General features: G+C 36.2%; 1 protein-coding gene across 1 annotated transcript in view; it reads left to right on the top strand.

Annotated features, from left to right (window-relative positions):
* The first annotated feature begins 1,803 nt into the window (after nt 1–1,803).
* The window catches only part of LOC148943233 (putative glutamine--tRNA ligase), an 80,653-nt gene continuing 58,596 nt past the window's right edge, over nt 1,804–23,860 (top strand). The window contains 5 exon segments of the mRNA XM_089101777.1: nt 1,804–1,911; nt 6,640–6,793; nt 14,831–14,860; nt 14,863–15,071; nt 17,403–17,532. Coding sequence (XP_088957903.1) covers nt 1,804–1,911; nt 6,640–6,793; nt 14,831–14,860; nt 14,863–15,071; nt 17,403–17,532 — 631 coding nt within the window.

Below are 23,860 nucleotides of genomic sequence, written 5' to 3'. Positions count from 1 at the left end.
ATTTCAGCAGGATTTTCAGCCATATCAAGGCTTATTCCTAAATTTAAGAAATTAATTTACAAATCTCTTAACACCCCCTTCTGCCACATTTGAGCAGTATTTATTTCTCAACGTTTAAATTTTTTAACAAGAAGAATGTGAAAGATCATTAGATAAGATAATTATTTCAAAAAATTGCTATCATTCACCCTAAAGGGCTTTATTCAAATTTTAGGGTTAATATATAAAAAGAGGACAACCAAAAAGCATAAAAACAACAAAAATTGAAAAAAAAGAATGCCCAAATTAAAATTGTCAGAATGAAAACCCATTTATTAGCTATTTAAAGTCAGTAATTGAATGCTAAAGTTTGAATATTGAGGGAGGGAGGTGAACTGAATCACAACATCCCATCTGCACATCAGTATTATTTTAGGAATGGCATGTGAAGTTGAAACTTACAGGGCTTGTTGTGGGGGATGTTGAACTAACCAAAAGACAATATTTGCATCCTAATGCTACTGCCTCTGCTCATACTACTACTGCTTCTACCCTGAACTTACTTTAAAGTGCTAGCTATAGGCCACCTCATGCATGGATACTTTCTATCTAAAGCAAATGTTTTAGATAGAATAATTGTATATAAAGATGCTGGGATGCACCCAAAACTTTTGCTTAGGTCTAAATATTAAAAAGAAGTTTTTCTAGATTGTAGGCTAGTAAGCCAATCTTAACTAGTCTTGTCCTAACCATCATCCAATTCTGACTGTATAAAACTATTCATATCATATCTATTAATAGGATATGATGTGAAGAGTGACCTTAAAAAGGATCACAAATTAAATAAAACAAGTCTTTTTTTCAAAATGGAAGTAGGCTAAGGAGTATTTTTCAGGTGGAACTATTAGCAATGATTTTTCTGGGGGATTTTGCAGTGCGGATTGAATTGTCCAGGGGTAATTTCTTGGCAAAAGAATTTTATGTGGGAGGAGCTCTTCAATTCTTTAAGAATGATTTTCTAAAACTCTGGGCCATCTAATTAGAGTCAGAACCTTTTTAAAAGTTCTTGAAATACTTTAGCATGAAGAGAGAAGTATTGAGAAGGGGACAGCACCCCTCATATATGGAATAATTTCAGTTTGTTTAGAGTATGAATTTACTTTCAGTAGAAAAAATCTTTTTTTAAGGGTTGGGAATGTCTATGTTAATGTAATCAGGACATCTGACAGAAACACTTGTTAGGCCTCAAGCAATTCTTCCCTAAATATAAACATTATCTCAGTTTTTCACCAATCAAGAAGAAATTTAGGTTACTGTCAAATTTTATCAATCAGTTTTATTTATCTTAATCTGTTTAAAACCCATAAAATTGCAAAGATCAATTTAATTTTTCAGTAAAATGTTAGTGTTGTTATATGAAATTTAGTGATAGGCTAATTTCTTGTTGTCACTAATTTTTGTTTCCCCCCCTTTGGGCTAATGTTATCAGTTGATCAGGGGCCAAGTGGAGAATCAAGTGGGCCTTGAATTTACTGTCCCTAGCTACAAATGTTTAAAACAATTTAGGATTACCTTCAAGCTATATTAGCTACATCTTGCAATTTAAGTTGTCTTTCTGTTGCCATTTATTGGAAAGAATGTTTATCATCATATAATATTTGTTTTATTCCACATGCTAATAACTTGATGCTTATTAAACAGTATTAATGTTAGAGATATTAATTTTTTTTTTACCTTAGTTTTCAATATTCAAATAATTTAATTTTATTCAAAATAATAATTTTTTGTTCAACAGGCTGCTAACCTGCTGCTCATTATCTAAAAATGACATTAAAGGAGGACTTCATATCAATAGGTTTAAGTGAAAAAAAGGCAGATGAAACTTTGAAGAATGCAGTTCTGTCAAAACAGCTAGGACAAGCAATTGAAGAGGTATAAACAAAGTTTTAAAGTTTTGTGTTAATTTGATTCGTTATTTTTGCCTGTTTTACCCAGTTTTCACTTCCCCACCTGAAAACACATGGAAAAATGTGGTATTGTACTAAAAATATCAATTATGGAATGACCTAAAGAAAGGTGTCAGGGATTCCTTCTGTCCTTGGTTTTATCCCATTGATTCCTTAGTTTCATGTTGCCCTGGATTGTACTCTTAGTTGCATTCAGGACCAGATTTAGCAACAAGCCATCAATAAAGCTGTATCTAGGGGTGGGGGGTCTAGGGGGTTTGACTCCCCCCCCCCCCCAAAAAAAAACCTGTCCAACATGCAAAAACATAGAAAAATGCATATAAACAAATGTTTGATGTGTCTTATTTTTTGTAATCCCCCCTTGAAAAAATCCCCCCCCCCCAAAAAAAAATCCTGGAAGCAGCCTTTGTGATCAGTATAATTCCCACTTACAGATGTATTGCTATTGCAAATATTTTTTATTTATTTATTTATTACCCGTCAAAAAAAGGTACAAAAGACGGAGTATCACTAAAAAAGAAAACACGCACACAAAAAACAAATTACAACACATTACACATAATCGAACAAATTACAAAGACGAGAAACAAAAACTCAATTATAAACTGCACTGCAGGTACATAAGAAATTTTAATTTTTAAACTCCCGAGTTCTGAAGAAACATAAGCAATATGATTGATAACTTAATTCAACTAACCTAACCTACAGCAAAATACTTGATAACTTCAATTCATAATCAACGGACTCAATCAACTAGTCTAAGTATGACAAGAGATGGTAAAAAGACTAAATATGACAAGAGATGTGCAAATAAAATTAAATGGACAGTGATTTACTGCCTGAGCAAACGGTACCAAGGGCAATAAGAGACTTTCTCGTTGTACCATTTAATTTGTTCAATTATAGCTGCTGTTGGGTCTGCAATTTTAAAATTTTTAACAAGGCGCGAATTTCTTGTCCATGGCGGGAGCCGCAACAAGAACTTAGCATACTTAAAAAACGTGGATCTGAACTTTCTTTTCTCTGGCTCGGGAAAAATTCTCCAAAACGGGCTTAGATACAGGAAATGGGAAAGGGATACTGCGTTATAAAGTCGAGCCAGAATTAAACGGTTGAAACAGATTTTAGATGTGACTACTGTAAACAAAAGCCAGGCGTTTACTGAGAAGATCAACAAGAAGGGAGCGTGTAGTTTTTAGATCCTTTTCAATTGGTAAACCAAGGTAAATATTTTTCAAGACAGGGGCTACAGATAGTTCTCCCAGCCTCAGAGACGAGACCTCTTCTTGGTGCCAGTTGAACAGAAGAATATCCGACTTCTGTGGGTTAAATTCAAGACCAATGCGACTGTAATTTGATTGTAGTGTTGAGAAGGTGGTCTCTGTACCTGCGACTGTGCGGATGGGGTTCAGAATGTCATCGGTGTAAGCTATCATTGTAACGTCTGTGCCATGAGCTATGCATGTTGTCTCGATAGTAGACTGTGGTTCAATAATACAACTAATTAAAGGCACAAGGAGATGTGACTGATCCTTGTCGAGCACCCTTTTTTACTGGGACTACAGGATTCGCTTGGTAGGACAGCATCACGTCTGGTGTATATTCAGTGAGGGTTCGACCATGGCCAGGAAGTAGGAGTTCAGTCCGTAGGTGGTCGTAAATAACGTATAGTAGGTATGTAACTAACTAAGGATCCTTGATTTTTTTTTCAAGATTCTTTGGTCACTTTGTGTCCTGTCTGTATAATTGTTATATTTAATGCTTTTAATGTAGTTAATGCAACCTAAGTACCCTTGGTCTCAGATTATCAAACAGTTTGTGTTAATAAACTGTAAGTAATGACTGACTCAGGCCTATCATGGGCAAAACTGTTAGTCATTCATAGTTATGGGCCTATGAAAATTAGCCTGATTTTTCAAAAAAGGGGGGGGGGGATAACCACAAAAATGGATGCTATTTTGATAAAAGATCTAACTGCTAAATTCAGTATACAAGAGAACCATACTGTAGAGGTTTCAAGTTCATGTCTACAAAAATATGGGATTTTGCATTTTTTTTTTGCCAGAAGAAATGTCACACATTCATGTTTATTTTATTTTTTTTTCTACAGGTGATTGTATTGAACTGATGGTGCTACAAGATTAAGGGAGGGCTCATTTGAGTGGAAATTAAGAGTCCTAGTGGCATTTTTCAGTGATTAAAAATATTGTACCATGGGAAAGTGGTGTTTGCCATTGGAAAGTGGGGTTTTCTGCCACTCTTTTGGCACCAAGCTACATTATGCCCCAAAGAGGACCAAATTGCTATTGGTAAAAAAAAAAATCTGAAATAGCCAATTGCTTTAAATAAAAGTTCAAATAGGGATAAAATCCTTTTAATAGACAGTGAAGATCATAACAGTTATAGAAATTCACAAAAATACTAAATATCTACGCCAATTGCTTCAAAAGTTGCCAATAAAAACAGCTATAAACTAAGCTTTCCAGTTGCAGAGAAGGCAATGCCACATGGTGGCACATTCATTCCTGAAAATTTACTTAGTCCTAATATGATAAATGGTTAATACAGATTTGTATGTTAATTCTTGATTTAGCTAAATTGATGTGACGTAGATCACTGTAGATCACTTAGATCACTGTTTGTGAGACACTGTCTATTAAAAGGATTTTGTCCCTATTTGAACTTTTATTTATCACTTAATTGATTCACTTGATTTCTTCATGTTATTAGGTTTAGTGATTTTTTAATTATAAAAGTGAATAGATGTAACAATTTTTTTTTTTTAACTGAGCCATTTAACAGCTCTCTATGATGTCCTAGGGCCCTATTAGCAGTAGAGGAAAAAAGAGGATACATAAGTGTTTCCTATGCAAAGCAAGTAATTTTCCTTTTTCAGGCTTGGGGACTGTAAGTTTCATGTGCAGGGTTTTCAGCCATGGTGATTCCAATGGCTGGTTTTGCCTCAATAAATTGATCTATAATTAAGATGCAGTATCACAACCAAATTATAAAAGAGTTGAAAGAAATCATTTTTTATTTATATGGACCTCCTACCTTGAAGAAGAAACAGAATTGAACCAAATACTCATCCAAATGTAAATACTTTTTTTCATTGGATGGAAGGAAATTTGCCTACCAAAGTCAAATACGACTGTTGGGAGAACTTAGTTTAACATCAAATCTATAATTTTTTGCTGATAATTTATCTGCTGGGATATTGATTTGTCACCCACTTTACACTGGACAACCTGCTGTCAGTTAAGTAATTAGATAGTTATACATTAAAGTGCCAAAGCCAGTGAAAATGAAATCTTTTTAAGAAGAAAAGGTTTATTAATCAACAATGCACATAAAAAAGCCTGAAGTAAAGCTTGTTTAAGTAAATGATCACCCCACTAGGCCTAAATACAAATAAACTTATGAAAGGTGACAACAATCACCCAGCAAAAACAAAACAAGAAATGGCAAAAAAATCAAATAAAAAACCATTTGGTACCTCCCATCATCAATCTATCAAACCAAAAGATTTTTTAAATTTGTTAGATTGAAACTTACACAAACATATATATATCTTAAAAACTGAAAAAATCACGAATTCAGATTTTTAGTAAAAAAACAAACAAAAACACTTCCATGTGCAGTTTTGGGAGTATGTGGTACCAACTTAAAAAAGGGATATTGGTGTGAAAGCGAGAAGAAAAGAATTAAAAAAAAATGGCGCACAACACCTTTCCTTTTAAAGTGTAGTTGTCTTTGGAAACCAATGATTGCTATTGTTACATTTTTTTTTACAAACGAAAGGCACTGTTTATTTAACTGGTTAGTTTGGCTAATTTATTTTCATTTTCAATGTGGCAACACTGACAAAGTGTTATATTGCCCTAAAAACTTGATGATTCCATAACAACTAAAAGAAAAGTATTAGAAAATTGCGCTTTTCAGGTATGAGTAGACCTAAAATGGGCACAGGGTGAAAAAAATGTCTTTATATTGATGTCCTTGGTGTTTTAACAATTTTTTTTTATTGATGTCCTTGGTATGTTTATATTATATATATATATATATATATATATATATATATATATATATATACACACACACACACACACACACACACACACACACACACACACACACATATATATATATATATATATATATATATATATATATATATATATATATATATATATATATATATATATATATATATATATATATATATATATATATATATATATATATATATATATATATATATATATATATATATATATATATATATATATATATATATATATATATATATATATATATATATATATATATATATATATATATATATATATATATATATATATATATATATGTATATTTTATAGTAATGTTTTTATATTGATGCCCATGTTTTTATATTGATGCCCTTGGTTTTTTAACAAACACTTGCTTTAATAAAAATATTTTTGTATTATTGTTCAAAATATAAGTGAGAAGTCGAGTTTTTTTCTTGTTAAGCTACAACTGATGTTGCTGTCATCGTTTTGTTAATATAAATGTTCTTATTTTTTCCATTTATTGCTCCATCCTGTTTCTGTTATTTTGGGTTTTCAGCTGAGTATAGATAATATTGTTTTCAGTCCCAGAACTTTTTTTTTAAAGATTTTTGTTAAATATTTATTTGTTAATCTTTCAGGCAAAGAACGTTCTAAATGGAAGGGATATTAAAACAATTCGTGTTTTGCTTTATCATATAGCAACAAAGACTAAGACACAGATTGCCCACAGAATCCCTATGCTTGCCCAGTATGTTGGACGAGGGGCTATTGAAACTGAGCAAAAACTAAACGGTAAGTTTTATTGTTATGCCATACAGTGATTGTTGGGTGTATGCAGAGCTGCTCTTAAGGAGGGGGGGGGGTCAGCTGCTCCGGGTGCTGCTGATGTGGGATGCCGTGGCTGGGGATTGCCCACTTTGATACAAAATTTTCACTTTGATTTGGTATTTTTTGCTTTTATTTGAGTCCGGAGGGGGCGCTTTAATTAATTTTTCCCCGGGCACCATAACCCCAGCAAAGGCTCTGGGTGCATGGTTGTCACTTGGACCCAAAATTATGGTAAATTAATGACTAGCGCAAAAACGTCTCTAAGAAACAAAAACAACCATCAACATCTTGTGTTCAACATCTTGTGTTCAACATCAACATCTTGTGCGCAAAAACGTCTCTAAGAAACAAAAACAAACATCAACATCTTGTGTTACTTTGCAAATCATAAAACTAATTTTAAAAATCTAATGAAAAACCTTAGTTTTGTGTTTTATTTTCTTAGTTTTATGATGATAAACACCATTTTTTCTAACGAGTTTATCCTTTTCAACCAATCAAAGATTGTCCTTTTCAGCCAAAGATTGTCCTTCAGCCAACTTGGGCTAAATGAAAAGCAGGTCGTCTAGGATTGGGGTGGGAGGAAGTCATAAAGAAAGGTTTAATGGAAATGGGAATTTTCTGGTAAGGTGTAAAGAGGAAGGCTTCGAATAGACTGGGATGGAGGAGAAGCGTGCGTAACTGTGTTGACCTCAGGCGGTTTGGTGCTGCAGTGAGTTTTTAGTAGTATTTGTAGCATTAGTTTCCAATAAATGACAACAGAAAGACAAAATAAATACCAACCAGCTGTTATAGCTGGAAGGAGACATAAACCGTTTCAAATCTTTGGAGCTAGGAACAGTAAATTTGAGGTCCACTTGATTCTCCAGTCGCTTCACATTGGGCTAAATGAACCAATTTCGCCGATAAAACAGAGAAGATATAGTTGTTTGTATGTTTTAAAATCGAATAGGCCTTTTAAATACGTTAAAATACGCCTTTAATATTCTTCATAATCCTCTCTCCGAATTCGCAAGGGATCCGAGGTAAATAGGCCTTTTAAATACGTTAAAATACGTTCAAATACGCCTTTAATATTCTTCATCATCCTCTCTCCGAATTCGCAAGGGATCCGAGGTAAATAGGCCTTTTAAATACGTTAAAATACGCCTTTAATATTCTTCATCATCCTCTCTCCGAATTCGCAAGGGATCCGAGGTAAATAGGCCTTTTAAATACGTTAAAATACGCCTTTAATATTCTTCATAATCCTCTCTCCGAATTCGCAAGGGATCCGAGGTAAATAGGCCTTTTAAATACGTTAAAATACGCCTTTAATATTCTTCATCATCCTCTCTCCGAATTCGCAAGGGATCCGAGGTAAATAGGCCTTTTACATACGTTAAAATACGCCTTTAATATTCTTCATAATCCTCTCTCCGAATTCGCAAGGGATCCGAGGTAAATAGGCCTTTTAAATACGTTAAAATACGTTCAAATACGCCTTTAATATTCTTCATCCTCCTCTCTCCGAATTCGCAAGTGATCCGAGGTAAATAGGCCTTTTAAATACGTGAAAATACGCCTTTAATATTCTTCATAATCCTCTCTCCGAATTCGCACGGGATCCGAGGTAAATAGGCCTTTTAAATACGTTAAAATACGCCTTTAATATTCTTCATAATCCTCTCTCCGAATTCGCAAGGGATCCGAGGTAAATAGGCCTTTTAAATACGTTAAAATACGTTCAAATACGCCTTTAATATTCTTCATCATCCTCTCTCCGAATTCGCAAGGGATCCGAGGTAAATAGGCTTTTTAAATACGTTAAAATACGCCTTTAATATTCTTCTTAATCCTCTCTCCGAATTCGCAAGTGATCCGAGGTAAATAGGCTTTTTAAATACGTTTAAATACGCCTTTAATATTCTTCATAATCCTCTCTCCGAATTCGCAAGGGATCCGAGGTAAATACGCCTTTTAAATACGTTTAAATACGCCTTTAATATTCTTCATCATCCTCTCTCCGAATTCGCAAGGGATCCGAGGTAAATAGGCCTTTTAAATACGTTAAAATACGCCTTTAATATTCTTCATAATCCTCTCTCCGAATTTTCAAGGGATCCGAGGTAAATAGGCCTTTTAAATACGTTTAAATACGCCTTTAATATACTTCATAATCCTCTCTCCGAATTCTCAAGGGATCCGAGGTAAATACGCCTTTTAAATGCGTTAAAATACGCCTTTAATATTCTTCATCATCCTCTCTCCGAATTCGCAAGGGATCCGAGGTAAATAGGCATTTTAAATACGTTTAAATACGCCTTTAATATTCTTCATAATCCTCTCTCCGAATTCGCAAGGGATCCGAGGTAAATAGGCTTTTTAAATACGTTTAAATACGTCTTTAATATTCTTCATCATCCTCTCCGAATTCGCAAGGGATCCGAGGTAAATAGGCCTTTTAAATACGTTTAAATACGCTTTTAATATTCTTCATCATCCTCTCTCCGAATTCGCAAGGGATCCGAGGTAAATAGGCCTTTTAAATACGTTAAAATACGCCTTTAATATTCTTCATAATCCTCTCTCCGAATTCGCAAGGGATCCGAGGTAAATAGGCCTTTTAAATACGTTTAAATACGCCTTTAATATTCTTCATAATCCTCTCTCCGAATTCGCAAGGGATCCGAGGTAAATATGCCTTTTAAATACGTTAAAATACGTTCAAATACGCCTTTAATATTCTCCATCATCCTCTCTCCGAATTCACAAGGGATCCGAGGGAAATAGGCCTTTTAAATACGTTAAAATACGTTCAAATACGCCTTTAATATTCTTCATCATCCTCTCTCCGAATTCACAAGGGATCCGAGGTAAATACGCCTTTTAAATGCGTTTAAATACGCCTTTAATATTCTTCATAATCCTCTCTCCGAATTCGCAAGGGATCCGAGGTAAATAGGCTTTTTAAATACGTTAAAATACGCCTTTAATATTCTTCTTAATCCTCTCTCCGAATTCGCAAGGGATCCGAGGTAAATACGCCTTTTAAATACGTTTAAATACGCCTTTAATATTCTTCATCATCCTCTCTCCGAATTCGCAAGGGATCCGAGGTAAATAGGCTTTTTAAATACGTTAGAATACGTTCAAATACGCCTTTAATATTCTTCATCATCCCCTCTCCGAATTCACAAGGGATCCGAGGTAAATAGGCCTTTTAAATACGTTAAAATACGTTCAAATACGCCTTTAATATTCTTCATCATCCTCGCTCCGAATTCACATGGAATCCGAGGTAAATAGGCCTTTTAAATACGTTTAAATACGCCTTTAATATTCTTCATCATCCTCTCTCCGAATTCACAAAGGATCCGAGGTAAACAAACTCTACAACTTGCTTAATGCTGTTGCATCCGATTAATATAGAAGGGGGACTCATTGATTACATCATCTGGGTCTTTGTTAGATTAGTTACTAATCTAACTATGGCAGAGTAGTATGGAACATCATCCATCCACTTTTGAACTTTCAGTGAATATGTGTTATGGCAGTTATAAAAATGTTGTGTTCGAATTTTGTTTATTTATTTATTATTTTTTTTTATTGAAAAAATTATTCACAGTGTGTATAACAACATAATACTCTTCTGGGCTGCCCAACTGTCCAGAGAAGCAGTCCTTTAAGCATGGAAAAACAAATATACCCTCATCCAAAATTTGATTCCATTGAAATATTTTTACTAATCAACCTATCAACTAACCATTACCTACAAAATACAGGTAAACAATTACCTACAACCTAACAACAGCAATTACCTACAACATAAACCAAAACCACATATGGCACTGATGTGTTAGTCGTCTAAAATTGATTATACCGAATCACTTAGTTTAAAGTTTTTTTCCAATGTCCTGTTTGATTCTAAGAATTTTTTTATTTTTAAAATTTTTCTTCCCCTTGGAACGAGGTTACAGTCTGGAATCAAAGCAAAATTCTTTCAAAATGAGTATTGTGTTGAGGAGGGTGTTTCCCTCCTCGCTTCTTCCCCCTATTCGGTTAAAGACAAAGAAAAAGGAGTAGATTAACAGTGATTTGTCACCAGCTGTGAAGTCTCAAGCGAGAAGCTTGAAGTAAGTAAATGCCAATTATACAATTTAAATATTTTACAATACAGTGATAATTTAATTTGACAAAAACAAAACTGTTTAAAGACCATATTGTTATTGGATCCAACATCCTAAAAATATTCTTTTGTTTGTTATATCTAAACGTCAAAATTCCTTGAAAATACTTAAAAAAAATAATGTAACAGTATGCCAATTTCACTATAGTGAATTTACGTAAATTTTTGAAATGGATTATTTATGTGAACCATTCTGTAAACCTTTTAGTTTTTATTCGTTCAGCAAGGGTAATATCGTTACCCTTGTCCATGTCCTTGTCCATAGTCCATAGTCCATGTCATTGAGACCTGAACAGCTTTTCCCACCGTTGCTGACAACTCTCCATAAAAAGTCAATTGCATAATTGAAAAAGATGGTTGAACGTTACCCTGTTTGACTCCTGTACCTATGGCTAAATTTACAGACTCTTGCCCATAAGCCTGAACCCTAATCTGTGTGTGCTCGTATTACCCTTTTAAAAGCTTTCCGAAGTGCAAGGGCATTCCATCCTCTAGGATACGCCAGGGAGCTTCTCACTCTACTGAATCGGATGCTGCTATAAAATTGATGAATATTGGGATCATCGATGGCACTACTCTTCTCAGTTCTTTTCGAATCGATTCAGGACAACTACAACTAATAACTTGGCTGTAATATCAGTGAGAATCTGTAGGGATAATTCCCATGATAAGATTATATTATTCATAAAACTAAACTCACAATGAATAATCAATTCAAACTCGGAAAGAAGTTATATAACCACAAACAATAGGAGGACTACCCCATCTCCCCATTATAGCTTCTGAAGGTTAGAATGTTATTTGTGCTTAATTGAAAAAGAAAACATATTTGACATTTTACAATTTTAACATTGAAAAATCAAAAATTGCTGAAACTTCCTGGAATTAATGTAATTATTTATTAAACATTCAGTTTGCATGCATCAGCCCTTTCCAGCAATCTTGATTGTTTTATTTTTTTCTTCTTTTCCTCGATTCTTTTACAATAAAAACCATACTGTTCCAAATCCATGTCTTTTTCAGTAAAATGTAAATGACACTCCAGCCGTTTAGAGGTTTGAAAGGAAGAGGTGTCACACACACTTGATTAGTCTTGTGATATTTGTGTTGTTGTTGTGTTCTTGTCACTTCTCGAAATACAGGACGTTTTCAGTAAAGACCAGATGATCCTCCAACCTTCAAAAGATTTAGGGGACAGTGGCCCTATTCTTGTTTGTGGTAATTCATGCTCGTTTTAAGTTGTACGTGATAATTCATTTTAATTTCTGTTTGTTGTAGGATTCATTTTTTTGTCTGTTAAAAAAAAACAACAAAAAAATAAGCCTTTTCAAGTGAAAGTTTGGAGCAACATTAAGACATAAAACGAACAGAAATTATTCTGTATATTAGAGCGGCTGAAACTTCCTCAACCCTCATTCTTTGTGCTAAAGTCTTAAACCTCTTTAAAAATTCTTCTCATTTAAAATCCCTGTGTTTGGATTTTACCTCTTGTTTGGACCCCTGTTTGGACCCCTGTGTTTCAGTAGTCTTTCCTAAAGAATCGGAACAAAAAGTCAAACTTTAACATAAAGATCGAGGACTGAGGACGTGGCAGCCCTCCCTAATATACAGAACAATTTCTGTTGCCAAATGCAGGTTCTCCTCGTTTGTGGGGGGGATGTTGTAAGTAAATATTTGAGGGAAATGGGAACTTCTTGGGAGGGTGTAAAGAGAGAGGCTTTGAATAGACTGGGATGGAGAAAAGGATGTGTGGGCCTCAGGTGGTTTGGAGCTTCGGTGAGTTGTTAGAAGTAGTAGGTTACTTAGGGTACTGTAGGTTGTTTTAAGATGCTCATATTGCAATTCTATCCTCCAAATTTGTAGTTAGTGACTCCAGAAATTCTTAAACATCATCTACTACTACTAATACGCACTATCGATGGTAGAAATCAAAGGCCTCATGGCAAATATTAACTTGCCGTATATTGAATTTGATTTTGCCGTATATTGAAGTTGCAATATTAGCTTCAAACTTACTTATCGCAATTTTTCCAGATTTACGAAGTAGTAGGAAGAGGAAGGGGACTTGAGCCCAGGACTTTGCTTTGAGTCATCCAATTATATTGATACAAAATTATTGATGCCAAATTTATCCTCTGATAAAAACTGCTGTGGAAACCGGAAACTTTCTATGAAGCACGAGATTCTTTTTGTTTTTTAACTTCATAAACCCTCAAATATCAATTTTTTGATCGTTTTGGGCTTAGCCTCTTAAATAAACTAGTTTCTGCTCGTTTTCAGATTCAGAATTCGATGTTTAATTTTCATTGAGATCTTTATTTTGTTATCTTATTTTTAAATAGAACGTTTAAAATTCTGGTTTGAAGATTTTTTATCGAATTCAGAGTTTTAAGCTTCTTTTTCAAATTCTCTGCTCATTTTACAAAAATAGTTCGTCTTATTTGAACGTTCTATCTTCCACCTCAACATTGCAATTCATTTCATTTTTACAGTTGATATAATTCATTCCATTTGGAAGTATCCCGATAAATTTATGAAAATTATAAGTAAAGAGCGACCCTTGTATAAAGAAAGAGCAGTAAAAAAACGGAATTCCAAAAATAATGCATCAAAAAGTTCTGCCTTTTGTGCTGAGTCCAAGTAACCCCCATAAATTTAAAATCACCCATCAAAATCCATTAGCTTAGGAATGTTGTGCAGAATTTCAGAAAATGGGGGAAATGACCCACCGAAAGGGGATGTTAATTAAAATATATGCTCTCAAATCCAACATGTCCGAGAATCTTCACCCTGTTGTTTAAGGCTTTACGTTGTTTTGGTGTTGTTCCTTTCGCTAGAGGCAATCTTATCAAATCCATGTCGTAGGAAATAGGTAGAAATTCAAACGAAAATTTAAATTTATAATGCCTTTTTAATTATCAAAGTGTATCGGGAAACTGCAAAGTACCCCAGCAAAGACCCCACGCCCTCTCCTCAGCCCCTTTAAGTTTTTAGTTTTAACTCTTTTCCCATTGTCTCCGGGATGAATGATCTACGGTAAGAATAGTGGCATATTTTTATCGCAATGCTTCAAGAAGTAAATGGCTTATTTATTCGAGAATAAAGAGCTCGTCTAGTTATATTTAAGCAGCCCAATTTTTAGTTCAATTGTTTAGAAAAGTTATTCGGAAATAAAATTATAATTACTAACTGGGTGTATTTGCTGCGTTATAAACGTATTGAACTTAGTGCAAAGAAAGAAGTCTGGGGGGGGGGGAGGCTGTCTCCCTTATATTCAAGGTTAATTAATGTGTCGTCTTTTCTTTAGTTTGAAAACACTTTTTTTGTATATTTTATTCAATCGAACTTGCGTTGTGGGGCTGATGGTAATAAAAAAATTAATTGTTTAATTGTAGAGGCTCCCAAACCTTTTCCATGTTTACTTCTTTGAAATACACTGTATTATTTTCCTACCCCTTTTACAATTGGCCACATGGCGTGCCTGCACAAATGGAGAGGGAATAGGTGGCTCCCTCGGGACTGGCATGCAAAATTGAAAGTATTGGCTTCATAAACTTTTCTGATGACGATTCCCCCCTTCCACTCAAGGGTGCTCTGCCCCCCACCCCTAATGATCGGGCGTGTTTGACACCTATACGTAAAGGTTTTTAGAGAACTACTGCTTTATGTGTCGACTGTCATAAGTAATGTAAAGATATTATTATTATTGGAGCTACTCAAAAAAATTCTTCCTTGTACCCCAGGGGGGGGGGGAGGGCTTGCACACTAGCTTGGAATTTCTGCTATATTACCGTAAAAGCCTAGTGTGTTTGTTATCACTATTTTGCTTGCAGTTGCTTTGGAATATATACTGGCTCATAGACAGAAGATCTGAACCAAGCCGAATTTGAAGAAGTATGTGGAGTTGGGAAAACTATTTCTCCAGAAGATATCAAATGTGCAGTGACAACAATTATTGATAAGTACAAGCCGGAGCTGCTAGAGAAAAGATATAGGTTTAATGTAGGCCTGATTTTGTCTGAGGTTCGGAATTCGCTGCCTAAGTGGACCGATTCCAAAGCTATTAAGAATGAGGTACTTTATTTTCCTTTATGTAAACAGCGCATAGTCGAAATTTCCGCTATGCAAGACCGCACATGTTATGTGTGTGTGTGTGTGTGTGTGTGTGTGTGTGTGTGTGTGTGTGTGTGTGTGTGTGTGTGTGTGTGTGTGTGTGCGGTCTTGCATATATATATATATATATATATATATATATATATATATAGTGTGTGTGTGTGTGTGTGTGTGTGTGTGTGTGTGTGTGTGTGTGTGTGTGTGTGTGTGTGTGTGTGTGTGTGTGTGTGTGTGTGTGTGTGTGTGTGTGTGTGTGTGTGTGTGTGTGTGTGTGTGTGTGTGTGTGTGTGTGTGTGTGTGTGTGTGTGTGTGTGTGTGTGTGTGTGTGTGTGTGTGTGTGTGTGTGTGTGTGTGTGTGTGTGTGTGTGTGTGTGTGTGTGTGTGTGTGTGTGTGTGTGTGTGTGTGTGTGTGTGTGTGTGTGTGTGTGTGTGTGTGTGTGTGTGTGTGTGTGTGTGTGTGTGTGTGTGTGTGTGTATATACAGAACTTCTTTACAGAAGTATACAGAACTTATATATTACAGCCCTTTGTAACAGAACTTCTTTTTAAGTCCATTAGAGAGGCATTTCTTATAGACAGTCATATGGGCTCTACCTTGGAGTCCCAATTTCTCCACTATACTCTTATATCTTCAAGAATGACCTCGAAGAAGGGGTCATTTTGCGAGGTTATTGTGGGCCTTAGTGGTGGGTTTATTTTAATGATAAAATTTTTTATTTGTGGGAGCATGGTGACGAGTCTCTGGGTTCTGTTCTTCACTTGCTCAACTACTTGGATCCAAAAGTGAAATTTACTCAAGAATCAGAGATAGAGAGGCGTCTTCCTTTCTTATATGTTCTTGTGCACCGAAATGATTCGTGTTTCGAGTTTAGTGTATATAGAAAACCCACACATAATGACCGTTACTTAAGTTATTCCCCCAATCATTCTCCTGCTGTGAAAAGAGGAGTTGTCACTTCTCTAGTTGATAGAGCATTGAAAGTCTGTTCAACACGTTTCTTGGATTTAGAACTCAACCACCTTAGAGATATTTTATTTGGGAATGGTTATCCAATTAGTTTAATAAATTCTGTAATTGCAAAACGCATTAAAAGATTATGAGATAGTTCCACAGAAAACACAAATCAAAGGGAAAATTCAGTTTATCTTGGTCTCCCATACATTAAAGGGATTTCTGACCACATTTCAAAAAATCTAAGGAAAAATAACATTTACACTTATTATAGACCCAGAAAAACAATCAGGTCCCAAATTTATCAAGGAAAAGACCCTATCCCGATAGGTGAAAACTCCGGTGTCTACAGAATTCCTTGTTCGTGTGGTCTTTGGTATATTGGAAGAAATAATCAGCGACTAACAGATAGATTAACTCAGCACTCTAGTTCAATTAATAATACACTTAAAAAGCGGAAAAAAACAGAAAATTTTGACTCTGCCCTTGCAGAGCACATTTTTGAAAAACCAGACCATAATATTTTGTTTAATCAAGCTAGTCTTATTTCGAATGATAAAGGTATTGTCCAGCACTACAGAGAAGCTGTTGAAATTTATAAATACCATCATTTAGGTCTAGCTTTAAACAGAGATTCCGGTGATTTAAGAATAAACGAGTCATATTTCGGTTTTCTCAAAAGAGAAGCCGATACTTCAGTGATCCCTGAAATAAACTTTGAACCACTTTCCCAGTCATCTAATCAAACACATGAACAACCCCTTAGGTCTCAAAGGGTGTCTGCAAGAAATGCCTTAATTAAAATCCGAAATCAAATGACATAGTTTTCCAACTTATTTAATTGCTGGTTCGTTTTGTTTTTCGAGTGAATGAATTGAGTCCTTTCCTTGTTCAGTTGTTCGCTAGTATCCGTCGATGGCAGTTCATATTTTTTAGATTTTGTGCAAATCGCGGAGATTGGCGAATAACTCGCTTTTATGGTTGTTAGGTAGTTGGTTTTAATTCTTTTAATTTTTGGCTTTTATTGATACATCGTTTCGTTTCGCGCTGAAGAAGAGAGGCGTTTGTCCTCTCGAAATATTCGCTTCGTTTTTTCAGTATCTTCATTTGGCCTATAAAAACCCCATTTTTGCTCGTTTTTCTTTCTTTTTGTGATGTCAGGCCATTTTGGTTTAAGAAATTATAAAGATTCTGGGTGTCGTTCTTTCTTGTACTCAGGCAGTGCCCTTTGCTTTCGTCTCATTTTATTTTTGTACTTTCGTGCTGTCATATTCTCGTTACTGCCACTTCATTTCTAAAACTTACTAAATGTTAGTGTCAACTCAACATTTGCTTTCAAAGGTCGACTCTCAGGTGGGTGAGGTGCTTGGCCCAAAAACGGAAGCTGATGCAGCGCCACTGCCGAAAGAAAAGAAGAAGGAGGCTCCCAAGAAAGCCAATTTACCTAAAAATACGGATTCAGTCGAAGAATGTGAGTTTTTATTGATTTTAAACCGCTAAAATATACCCAAGATGAGAAAAAACTCGAAAAGAATAAAACTGATGATATTTACCACCTGTAAAAATAGAAACGCATTGCAAATATTTCCGCCTAGACCTCCGCTCGACCGCTCTCAGTGCATAAAATAAAGAGTGTAAGACAAACCGTAAAAATCATCACTATAATGGTCTCGGGTGAGAATTTGGCAACGTTTTTCGAAATAATAACATATGTTGTTTATAAATGGTCCTGAGACACATAAGATTTTACTATGAATTAAAATTTTCTGTTGTACCACAGGACGAAGGCGGACTCTCGTAAGCTATTTGATATATAGATAACAGCATACATTTTAATCTGCTTTGAAATTTGATTTCTATTTAACTTAATCTGTATTTAGCTTGTGTTTTGTTTATATAGGCTTTTGACTAACACTTTGCCTGGGTGGTAACTCATGCCTTTTCATTTCCTCAAAAGTTGGTCATCCATCGCGTATTATATTCTCGAATTTGAGATCGCCGGTAATATTAGGTAATATTTTTACCGAACATTTATAATATAATTTACTAAATATTTATGCTTCGGTAATATTTTCCCGCATATTCTACTTGCATTCGTTTTCTACCTGCGGGTTTATCTTGTAGATAGTTTTTCCATTTAATTAAAATCTAGCTTCCGCTCTTGTAATTTATTAGGATTCTTCTTAGTTCAATATCCAGGAGTGATGTCCCTTGGTAGTTACGGCTGGCACATTTGTCTCGCTTTTTAAATACTGAAATTATTAAGGTTCTCCCTGTAGTTTTGCTACAGCATACTAAGTAAGCGATCATGTTAACGACGTTTCTTAACTGTTAAGGTCCTTGTGCTGGCCCTGTAGTGTTTTGGTACAGCATGCTAAGTAAGCGATCATGTTAACGACGTTTCTTGACTTTTAAGGTCCTTGTGCTGGCCCTGTGGTGTTTTGCAACAGCATTCTAAGTAAGCGATCATGTTAACGACGTTTCTTAACTGTTAAGGTCCTTGTGCTGGCCCTGTAGTGTTTTGCTACATCATACTAAGTAAGCGATCATATTAACGACATTTTTTAACTGTTAAGGTCCTTGTGCTGGCCCTGTAGTGTTTTGCTACAGCATGCTAAGTAAGCGATCATGTTAACGATGTTTCTTAACTGTTAAGGTCCTCGTGGTGGCCCTCTACTGTTTAGCTACAACATACTAAGGAAGTAATTGATATACTTCCAAACAAAAAAAAAAAAAATATTAATCTATACTGACACAACCGAACTGTTGAAAAGATGTTGACGAACTGTTGACGCACATACCTGTCTGTTAGCAGGTCGGCTAGCAGAAATGATGATACTAGAAACACTTAAGCAAGTCCACAAGTGGAAAACTGTCTTATAGTTCCCAGTACGCTGTGTTGCCGAGAAAACAAAGATAAGTGATGGAACAAAAAGCAAGATATTAATATATATTTACACGACCGAACTGTTGGAAAGATGTTGACGGACATACCTGTCTTTTAGCAGGTCGGTTAGCAGAAATGATGATACTAGAAGCACTTTAGCAAGTCCAAAAGTGGAAAGCTGTCTCATAGTTCCCAGTACGCCCTGTTGCCGAGAAAGCAAAGAGAAGTGATGGAACAAAAAGCAAGGTATTAATCTATAATGACACAACCGAACTGTTGAAAAGACTACCCATGCTCTCCCGATGACCGTTGAGCAAGTTAGTACGACGAAAAAACAAACAACATATATTTATTGAAAAGTCGCAAAACGAATATCGAATGGACCTGTATGAATGACGTGAATATTAGCATGTATGAAGGAATCTTATTTGCATTTGAATAAAATCCACATTCAAGTGACAAGTTTATGATGAAGTTGAATCAAGGCCGTATCTAGGGGGTACCGGGGTTGATCTCCCCCCCCACCCAGTGAAATTTTTGATGCGTCTTAAGTTTTTTTTGAAAAACTGATGGATACGGCCTGAGCCACCCTTTTCAACTATTTCATATTCAGTCACGTAATAAAAGCTAAGGTATGTACAAAATCTGCAGGTTATGCTAATGGACCAGCCCCTCGTTGAATATAGCCCATTGCAGTTGATTTTCATCACTGGCAGCCAATGAGAACCATTCTCTCTGCAAAGAAAATGGATCTCATTGGCTGTATAATAATACGGAAATGACAAAAAAATGCAGTTTTTTTTTCTGAAAAATTGTGCTTCAATTTAGTGCTATCTAGATAAATCTGCAAAAGGCACGTGGATGTAAACATTAGCTTTCAAGTGGGTCCTTAAAGAGATCTTTACGATGTTCGAATACTCTGCTAGCGGTGGGAGAAAGAAAATAGAATGAAAAGATGACACATCACTGATTTAGAGGCTAAAATATGCTTTTGTCGTGTTTTCAAGGAGGGGGGGGGGGTCCAAAACCTCAGGTGAAGGTTTTTCTGACATAATAATTTAAATTGTATATTTTGTTTTAGTATATCCGCCCCCTTTTTTTGACGGATTTTCATACTCTTTCTCAGAACATCAATAAATTCGGATTCGTCATCTTTTTTTTTACTTTCAAGATAAACATGGATGATCGTTATCATTCCTCATTGTCAAAAGGCCTGAGAAGGATCGAAGCTCTACGGTGGTTTGACTTCGTGAGTAAGGAAAAGCTGCTAATGCTCACCAAGCGGCCTGGGTTTTCTACCCAAGCAGCGGAGCGTATCTTGAGATGGTTTGGGGACCTGCTTCGAATGCCTCAGCATTTATCTGCAAAGACGATCTTTGACTTTGACCCTATGAAAGCCAGTTGAAAGCAATCTCGCAACCGATCGAAGAAATAATGGTCTGACACCCTGTACGAGTTCCTGGCGATGGCAAACATTGGACCAAGCGAAGCGCAAAAGCTCGCCATGGATCGCAGCGGATAGAGGAGGCAGGCGTCACTCTACGCCGAGTAGCGCCCGGCAGAACACATAAGTAAAATCAAATGTCAAAAAGGCGGTTCTTCTGCGTTTGATTTTTTTTTTTATAAACCCGTTTCTCCATTCTCGGCTACTATGGGCCGTTGTTCGCTTTACACCAGTTGGTAGCTATCTCTGCAACCCATGGAAATAGACTTGAACCGCTGTTCAAGCCTCTGGATTTACATAATGCGTCATTTGTTGTATATGTCTGATAATATATTTGGAAAAGCATGAATCTAAAACTTATTGGGTTTATTTTTCTTGAATGATGATGCCTAATTTTATTCGCTTAGTTTTTAAGTCAACAAATTTTATTGACGTCACTGCTTGGAAACTGGCAGTGATGGTAAAATCCGACTCATCAACCAAAGTTGACAGTGATTGGCCTTGCTCCCTATTTTACCACAACAATTGATCGACCACTCATTCTTTTTTTTGTGCATGCTAACCAATGGTTTGCGTTGCGCAGGTAGCGATCTCTAGATTTTCCGCCTTTGGCCGCGAGTGTTATGCGTGGTTACTACTACTTGTACTTAGATGAGGACACAAGCTATGTAGCTCTCCCGGGCGACAGAATCTGGCAGACTGTTGAGTTCCACAGGATACAGTCTTGGGTTACTGGGGAGATAATTTCAAGCCATGAAAGGTCCCGTCTGCAACCATGTTTTCCAGATGTTTTTCAATTACCCCAATTTTTTTCAGGTACCGATTTTGAGCTGGGTCAACTCTGGCTAAGCTTACGGACACCAATAATGAGCCGAATTTCAAGCTATAAACAGTTTTAGGCAATAAAATATAATATAAGAAAGTTAATTATCATCCTAAGTTCTTTATTTGTATTTCTCCCTAATAATTCACTCCAATAACTTTAGTGCTCGTAAATGCGTACTTGCGTACTTGCGGCCATAGCATACGTTACTGAACCACCAATGAACTCACTGACGATGTTCAAGATAAAAAAAAAAACTCGAAAGAAGAAAAAAACAAAGATATTTACAGCCAGTGAATCTGGAATGCAAATATTTTGGCCAGGCCTCCACTCGGCCCTCCTCAGTGCAAAAATAAGAAAACGACCTTAAAAAAACACTAAAATAAACAAAACCAAATTTTTAAAAAATACCACTAAAATAAAAGTAAGAGCCTTTCCAAACGATTCAATGTTACCCTGTTCATTTACCCTTTCGCCATTACTTGATCTTGCTTTTATTTTGGTGGTGTTTTTTACGGTTTGGGTTTTTATTTATTTTAGTGGTTGCTTTTTACGTTTTTTTTTAATTTTTACACTGGGGACTGTCGAGCAGAGGTCTGCAATGCCGAAATATTTGCATTGCATTTCCATTTTCCGGGCTGTAAATATCCTTGTTTTTTCTTCTTTTCGATTTCTTTTTATTGTCATATCATGCTTGGTCAGTCTTAAAAATTATTCACAGACAATGTTCTAGTGGGAATTACTTAGGAATGATTGGGCAAATGCTGCAACTCTGTGCAGGAAAACAACTTTCATGACTTACAGTTTCCTACTGTGTAGAGATTCAAAACTCCTTCTGTAACTCTACTTTATAAATGTTATTGATTAGGTTCTTCGTTGTGTAAGACATTAGAAATGAAATACGGTGCTATTCAGGGCAGCATCCAGGAGGTTGATGGTTTATCGGGCTTGACCCCACCCTTCGGAAATGTTTCTCCAACTCGTAAATTCGTCTTAAAATTGCAGGTAAGAGTTTAATCCCCCCCCCTTAAAAAGCCTGTTGGTAACTCCAGCCAGAACAAAATTCTTTCGGTAACCGCCTCCCCCCGAACGGAAATTCTGGAAGATGGCCTGGTGCAGCTAAAAAGTAAAAAAATTCTCCAAAATTGATGTATAGTTATAATAGAATTTTATGTGATGTTTTTTAAAATATAATTTTATTCTGGATACTGGAATGTTAGAACAGTTAATCAAGAAACACAGCCAGGAAAACTCAACAGTGTTATGAGAACCCTTGATAAGTTCCGTATTGAAATAGCTGGACTTTCTGAGACCAGGCTTACTGGTTTTGGGACTTTGAAATCTGAGATTTACCACATCTTGTATTCCGAACTTGAGACTAGAAAAGAAGCAGGTGTCGCAATGGCACCAAGTAATCGGGCCAAAAAATGCCTTGTGGACTGGGAACCAATTGGTGAGCGGATTCTTCGTGCCCGTTTCGCCACTTCACAGGCCAAATTGACAGTTATTGTAGTGTACGCCCCAACGAATGACGCCTGTGATCAAACCAAAGACGACTTTTATCGTGCTTTATCGAATGTTGTTGCAAAAACGCATCGTCATGATATTGTGACTGTGTGTGGGGACTTTAATGCTAAAATTGGAGGTGATGCTTCTTATGCCCCAACTATCCTCGGTAAACATGGACTGGGGGAAATTAATGACAATGGTGTGCGACTAATTGATTTTTGCGCTACTCATGAACTTATCGTCGGCGCCACAGGGTTTCCACATAAACAGATTCACATGTATACTTGGAACTCGCCTGATGGTGTAACACGGAATGAAATAGACCATATCCTAATTGCGAGGCGCAGGCGACGATGTCTAGAGGATGTTAGAACCTTTCGAGGTGCCGACTGTTATTCCGATCACCAACTTGCTGTTGCCAAGTTCAAGCTGAAACTAAAAACTGTGACAAAGCCCCAGCGGCCAGTGAAAACCTTTAATTTGAGGAAATTGCAGGACCCGAACGTATTGCAAAAGTATACTACAGCTTTGTCAAACAAGTCTTCCCTTCTAAGGGACAAAGTGTCGCTTGATAGTCAGTGGGAAAAAATTGCAGAAACCGTGAAAGAGGTCGCACAAGAAGTTGTGGGCTACAACAGGAAGAAGAAAGAGGAGTGGATATCTGAAAGTAGTTGGGATATTATTGATCAAAGGGCACAACTCAAAATCCTCGTAGATAAGAATGACCATAGGACGACTTGTTCTAGAGAATATGTAGATAACCTGAAAGCACAGCACAAGCGTCTCCATAAGCAAGTCAAAGCAGCAACCAGGGATGATGAGAGGATGTACCTAGAAACTATGCCCGAACAGGCTGAGGCAGCCGCTAGACGGGGAGATAGCCGTACTGTGTATGCCATAACGAAGCAGTTAGCGGGTATTTCAAAGGCGTCGTCGACCCAAGTTGAAAGCAAAGATGGCATTTTATTAACCCAGACGGATGACATAGTCCGACATTGGAAAGAGCATTTTAGCGAGGTACTAAATCAGATACCTCCCACAACTACTTTAAATATCCCTGAAGAACCACTGTTCGATCTCGGAATATGTTCCGGACCTCTCATGCTTAGTGAAGTCACAGAGGCCCTAAAGACTTT

This window comes from Artemia sp. Qi Xiang Cuo, chromosome 15, assembly GCF_049724085.1.
Source record: "Artemia sp. Qi Xiang Cuo chromosome 15, ASM4972408v1, whole genome shotgun sequence".
NCBI classification, from domain to species: Eukaryota; Metazoa; Arthropoda; class Branchiopoda; order Anostraca; family Artemiidae; genus Artemia; species Artemia sp. Qi Xiang Cuo.
The sequence above is the reverse complement of the archived record's forward strand: the minus strand, read 5'-3'. Positions and strand labels throughout refer to the sequence as shown.